This window comes from Vanessa cardui, chromosome W (genome assembly GCF_905220365.1).
Source record: "Vanessa cardui chromosome W, ilVanCard2.1, whole genome shotgun sequence".
NCBI classification, from domain to species: Eukaryota; Metazoa; Arthropoda; class Insecta; order Lepidoptera; family Nymphalidae; genus Vanessa; species Vanessa cardui.
Window position 1 is genome coordinate 4,028,242 of NC_061153.1, and position 7,168 is coordinate 4,035,409.

Sequence of the window (7,168 nt, forward strand, 5' to 3'; positions counted from 1 at the left end):
GTAAGTGGTCACCATCACCCATAGACAATGACGCTGTGAGAAATATTAACTATTCCTTACATCGTCACTGCGCCACTAACCTTGGGAACTAAGATGTTATGTCCCTTGTGCCTGTAGTTACACTGGCTCACTCACCCTTCAAACCGGAACACAACAATACTGACTACTGTTATTTGGCGGTAGAATAACTGATGATTGGGTGGTACCTACCCAGACGGGCTCGCACAAAGCCCTACCTAAGTAGTATTAAAGCTGTAAAAGATAGTGTTGCGTTATTTGGTACGCCAAAGCGTATAATCGCGGATCAAGGACGATGCTTTGCGAGTAGGGATTTTAAAGAGTTCTGTGATAACAGTAACATTAACTTACATTTGATAGCTACAGGATCATCACGTGCGAATGGACAGGTAGAGCGCGTAATGTCGGTATTAAAGTCTATGTTAACCGCTGTAGAGTCAAACGATCGGTCTTGGCAGGACGCTTTAGGCGAAATACAGCTTGCAATTAACTGTACAGTCAATCGTACAACAAAAGCTAGTCCTTTAGAACTTTTAATTGGCAAAATTGCACGGCCGCTTTCATTAATGGCAACTAATGATGTAGAATCCGAGGTCGATTTAGATACCGCGAGAGATAGCGCGCTGCGTAATATAGAAAATGCGGCATCCTATGAAAAACGTAGGTTCGATCAGACGAAGGCAAAACTCAATAAATTTTCGGTTGGAGACTTTGTTTTGATTATGAACGAGGAACGTAATCAAACAAAGTTGGATCCCAAATTTAAAGGTCCTTTTGAGGTCATAGAAGTACTTGAGGGTGATCGTTATAATTTAAAAGCACTGAATTCTAGGCGTACATACAAATACGCACATGATAGACTTCGAAAAATGCCAGAAACTCAAAGCATATCTGACGAAATTGATGTAGAAGCAGGTAGTTGTGATGATAAGGAAACTTAAGTTTACATGATGATCGGACCGTACCAGAGGTTGTTGTGTAGTCGTAGCTCGGTAGAAATCGGTATCTACTATTAGTAGTCCATGAGTACGCGGTAGGCAGGCAACTCTGGCGGAGGTCGGGTTTCAGTAGAAACCGTAGAGTCAACCCATGGGGGTTGTGTAAGAAAGATAAGTAACTGGAGGTTACTGGGCTCTGCGTAGCCATAGATCACATGTAGAACTTAACGTGCTTAGATGATGCGATTAGAGATTGTGTAGAAACACAGTAAAGAAGTCAGTTCTGCTTTGAGTTGACATGTTATTATTTAAGATGTTAAATTAATAAAGATGTTTAGTTATGTATTATTTTCTTTTATTTCTATTTTTTTAGTTTAGTAAATCAATTTTGTTTTTGATTTTAAACCGAGGTCACGAGCTATGTGATACTGTGTAATGAATATTGTTTCAGAGTAACACACGAGGACGTGTGTGTGTCTTGTAGGATGGTCGTGTCGGAGATGTCAATAATACGGATGGTGATTTGACGAATCGCAAGCGTTGTCAGCATTGCATAACGCTTCGACGGAGTCTAGATGGGTCGGTGCGAGTCGGCGACACACCACTTCAGTGCTAGCCACCGTACAGACAACTCGTCTAGAAACTGTCTTACGACTCGTCGTTATTGTTGTGATTTTAAAAGTGTGTAAAAGTAAATCATTTGAGTGATTACGGGACTTTTATTAATTAACCGTACCCGGATAACGCCCACACAATGTCCGATTGTGAGAACAACCACACAAATCAACCACCTCTGCCGTTATACTTATATAATTTAAGAAAAACTTATTTTAAATTAATCAAGATCTATACGTAAAGGACACAGTTTATTAAATGATCGTGTCACTACACTGTCACCACTTTTCACACTATAGATTCGTGTCACACCGTCATCGCCAGGATGTTTTGCTACGATACGTCCGAGTGCCCACTTGCTTGGAGGTAGATTTTCACCTTTGATCAGGACTATATGACCAATGTCAAACTCCTTGACTTTCTTTAACCATTTTGGCCTTTGTTGCATTCGGGTTAAATATTCAGATTGCCACCTTTGCCAGAAATTAGAGAGTAATTTTTGCGTGTGTTGCCAACGAGTCAAGTGACTAACTGGAATATCTTTAATATCAGGGTGCGGAACTAATATTGGTGCTTCGCCAATCAGGAAATGGCCAGGTGTTAATGGTGTTATGTTATCTGTATCAGAATCTTCAATAGGACAAAGTGGTCTAGAATTAAGACATGCTTCTATCTGACAAAGCAGTGTAGTCATTTCTTCAAATGTTAAGTGGCATGATAAGATTCTTTTCATATGATGCTTCATAGACTTAACTCCTGCTTCCCACAGACCACCAACGTGAGGGCTGTATGCTGGAATGAAGTGCCATTGTGTCCCATCTAATGCAAGTGACTGTGCGATTTCTCCTTGGAATTGTAATTTAGCGTCTGCCCATGCTGTTGCTAAGTCTTTATTTGCTCCGACGAAATTCCTGCCTTGATCACTCCAGATGTTTGCACATTTGCCACGTCTGGCAACAAATCTTCTGAAGGCTCCAAGAAATGATGCAGAGGTTAGGTATCCCACCAATTCCAAGTGAATAGCCTTCGTGGCCATACATATGAATATGGCAACATAAGCCTTGCTCGTTTTGACTCCTCTACCTTTTGATGTGAGTATCTGGTATAGCCCAGCAAAATCCACACCACTGTTTAAAAATGGTCTTGCTGGAGTTACTCGAACCCTAGGTAAGTCTCCCATTAATTGATTTCTGATAACAGCATTATTTTTTGAGCATATCAGACATTTATGTATTCTTGATTTTACTAATTTCTTTGCTTTCAGGATCCAGAATTTTGTTCGTATGTAACCCAATGTCAACTGTACACCTCCGTGTAGCGTCTTTAGGTGAGCATCGGCTACTAAAAGTAATGATAATGGATTGCTTTCGTCGAGTATTATCGGATGTTTACTGTCATCATGTAAGTTTGAGTGACGCAATCTACCGCCCACCCTAACGATATTGTCGCTGTCAAGGTAAGGTTGTAGTAGTTTTAATCGACTATTGCTTTTTAACTGCTTCATTGCTTTTATATTTCTAATTTCATCTTCAAATGTATTTATTTGTACTATTCTTACACATGTTTTTAGTGCATCGTGTATTAGTATATTCTCTTACATACTAAATTATAAATGCATGTATTTCTTATGGCTATTACTTATGTTAATATTACACTATTTTGGAAGCCTACTCCTGATTTACACTAAAGACTTCACACAGCGTCATCCGCGTGCCCTATGTCTTCTTGTGTATTATTATGTATGTGTGTATGTATATTTATATATATAATTATATTTGTAATTGTAATTGTAAAAGTAAGGTCAGTAAGGTCAGGTCCGGTGCTCCTCCCTCTCTTTCATCGTCTTTATGAGTTGATCTCGAGTTTTGTCGTCGCCGATCCAGATAGCCATCCTTAGGTTATAGACCAGGATGGATGGCGTCTGACTCTCTCTCTCTGCGCGTTGTATGAGGCGTGCTATGTCGTCCTCTTGTGCTCTATCTGTGAAGTAGACACAGGTCTTGGTGTGTCGAGAGAGAGCGACCACTGCATGAGGGACGCTTTGGGTGAGCTGGGATTTATTTGTTGTTGTACGCACAATGAACACCGTTTTGCATGTGAGCCCCTGTGCCTCGTGGATAGTCAGAGTTCGCGATCCCGATTCTGTCCCGTACCCTTGGCTGATCAAGAGTTCCTTTTCGGCCTGGGTGTGGGTCAAGTACAGGGTGTTCTCTGCGTTCGGGATGACTATCCCACTGTACGGCTTGCGGGTTAAGGAGCGCACGAGGAGGTTGGCGGAATATATGCCCTCGTATACCTCACTCAGTGCGTATGCGACGTCCTGTTGGTTCCTGTACGTACACAACAGCTCTCTACTGATGGCTGCTACGGCGTTTGGGTTATTGTGTTTTATCGAGAACAAATTGTGCCTATCTATGCAGGGAAGCTGGTTGATGTCTCCGACCAGGGTTAAATCTTCAGCGCCTGCGATTTCCGTGGCCATCACTATTGCTCCCAGATGATTCATGAGAGCTTCGTCAACTATCAGGCGTTTACAATTTAGTTGCTCTGTGACGCCGTTCACTAATAGTGAGGCCATGGTTCGAACTTTAGATTTGGCTAATGATGTATCATTGCCAAAGCGCAAGGCTATTTTTTCCCTTATATCCTTGACTGCTTCCCTAGTGGAGGTCACGATGGGGTCTGTGTCGATATTGGCATGGTTGACTATCCATGAGGTTTTTCCACACCCGGGCACGCCGTTAATCCATGTAATGGATGGATTCGCCAGGTCTTCTGAGAGTTTCAGGTTGCCACGCTGGTAAGTCCGCAGTATGGTACTGCACAGATCTTCATTGACTTTACGCGTGGCTGCCGTGATCGCCAGGTATTCTCTTAGGGCGTTCGACAAGTAGTCCTGCTGATTTTCCACAGGTTCCAATCGGGGGGGTAGTACCTTGCCCATCGCCGCTTTGGTTCGTGCGGCGGTATGCTGTACCTCTCCGCCTGATGTTGTTGGCGTCGTGAACCTCTCAATGGCACGTTGTTGTTCATTGTTCTCGATTTTTGTCAGCACCTTGTTGGCCTTCTGAAATGCCGTGGTGTAGTCATCCGTGGCGAACAGCACGATGGTTTTGTTATTCCTCCGCACTATTCTACACAGCTGACCCTCCACAGCCACAGTGGGTAGTTCGTCATAGACTTTTCGACGCATTGATGTTTTATTGGTGCTGCCGTTGAGCAGGAGGCCGAGCCCCGGAGAGACGTAGACGTTTGTCTTTGCCCTGACGTTGCAGAAAGCCATCACCACCCTCTCCGAGTTGTCGTCCATGAAAAGGGCGACCCCTCGAATGCGAATTCCAGCATTGCCAGGTGCTCCGTCTTGTACTATGTTATAGGATAGTGAATTGGTTTGGATGGTCTGTTGGTTATTCGTATTACAAGTTGTTGGTGGTTGTATTGGTACGTTGTTTCGAGGTGGTGTTCTGTTTTGAGTTTTGTTCCTCCTTGTGGCTATTTCCGCTATATTTTCTATATAACTTAGGAAATAGCCTTTGGTGTTGATGTTGTGAAGGAAGTTGGGTAGATTGTTGGGTCCTAGTTTTTGGGCACTGACATTCTCCAGGTCGTGTCTGAGGGTTTGGAATCTAGGGCATTCTAGCAGAAGGTGCCACACTGTTTCGCTAGTGTTCGCATCGCACTCGCATCCAGGGCTGTCTTTCAGCCTAAATCGGTGCAAGTACTCTCCGAAGCCTCCGTGTCCCGTGAGGATTTGTATGTGGTGCTGGTTAAGTTTCGTTCCCCGTACTAGGCTGTAGGCCTTCCTTACATCGGGAAGAAACGTTTTTGTAACCGCACCCTGAGAGGCTGTGTCGTATCTATCTTGCCATCTGGCGATAGATTCCTCTCGGATCTTATTCCTCACGTATGACAACGGTATCTCCGAGTAGTCTGGAGTTGTTGTGACTTTTGAGGCACCTTCCTTTGTCAGTTCGTCTGCCCTTTTGTTCCCGCACGTCCCTATATGGGCTCTGAGTCAGAATAGGCGTACTCCCCTCCCTCTCGACAGCATTTCCGCTATGAACTCCTTGATGGATTTTATGAGCGAGTGACTGAGCCCATACTCTGAGCCAGAATAGGCGTACTCTCCTCCCTCTCAACAGCATTTCCGCTATGCACTCCTTGATGGATTTTATGAGCGGGTGACTGAGCCTGGCGCTGCACAACAGTTCTAGCGACGACCTTGAGTCGCTGAGGATGTTAACGTAGGTGTCTGTGTTGTGCATTGCTCTGGTCACCGCTCTGTAGAGTGCATATAGTTCCGACTGGAATACTGTACACGAAGGGTCAAGGCTGAAGACTTCATTGAGTTTCTCCTTACCGTCTTCCCACCATGTAAGCGAAGCACCCACCTTGCCTTCCATTTTGCTGCCGTCGGTGTATATTTGTGGGCCCGTGATATTAAGGGCTGCCAGAGTAGCTTCAGTCGCATCCTCGAGAAGACTGTACTCTAGTTGGAGACGAGTTGCTGGGTGTGGTAGTTCTCCAGCTTTAACTATCTCCTCGAGTCTGCGATTCGGTGGCAAGTAGACGGTGGAAAACCCCCTCTTCGCCTCGTAGAGAGACGCCACCTCCCGTATCCTCAGATCGAATGGTAGGATACCGGCTAGGACCAGCGCCGCATTCAGTGATGTTGTTCTGTATGCTTTACTGATCCTTTGTGCGAAACCCCTCTTGAGTGAGTCTAGTGCCCTCCTATTGGTTTGCAGCTCAGACGCTTTTACCCATGCGGACGCTCCGTAGGTGATGATAGGTTCTACGGCTGCGATGTAGATTGTTCTGGTAATTTCTCCGTTCTGTCCCCAGGACACTTTCGCTGCGCAGGCCAGCTGTTTATAAATGCTGGCTGCCTTCGTACAGATGTTGCGTACGTGTTTAATGAAATTAAGTCTCCTGTCGATGGTGAGTCCGAGAAGTTTGATCTCATCAACGAGGGCCAGTGGGGTACCAGACATGGTTAGACGCGGAGGAGTATATTTCAGTTTTTTCGTGAGCAGCATGGCATGTGTTTTTGCTGCTGCAAATTTGAGTTTATTGTCCTCCCCCCAGTTTACTGTTACTTCCAGTACTCTGTTGATTCGATCCTCCATCTCTTGTATGGACTTTCCGGAGAACACCAGAACGCAGTCATCCGCGAATGCCTGACAGTGGACCTCCTCTACCGATAGTCTCTGCAGAAGGGGATCCAGAATGATGTTCCAGAATGTGGGGCCCCCTATGGAGCCTTGCACACATCCCTTCATGGTATCCCTCTCGCACTTCTCTCCTGCGTAATTGACTACGATTTTCCGGTGTTGGAGGTAAGAATTCACCATCAGGTAAAGGTTCTTCGGGCAGCGTCTGAGCCTGAGTTGTTGCTTTAGAGCTGGCCACCACGCGTTATCGAAGGCCCCCTCTATGTCCAAAGATATTAGGATAACAGAGTTGCCTCTATCCCTCTCAGCTTCTATGAATCTCATTAGGTCGTAGAGGCGTCTTCGGTACCGCGCTGTGGCAGGAATCCGTACTGTCTCGAGTTGAGAGTTGGGAGTAAGTGCCACTGTAGTCTTCTCACAAAC

General features: G+C 45.1%; 1 protein-coding gene across 1 annotated transcript; it reads right to left on the reverse strand.

Moving 5' to 3' along the window:
* Nucleotides 1-1,791: 1,791 nt before the first annotated feature.
* On the reverse strand, nt 1,792-3,075 carry LOC124542454. Its single transcript, XM_047120401.1, has one exon. It carries the CDS (start codon nt 3,073-3,075, stop codon nt 1,792-1,794), a length of 1,284 nt encoding a protein of 427 aa, XP_046976357.1.
* Nucleotides 3,076-7,168: the final 4,093 nt, after the last annotated feature.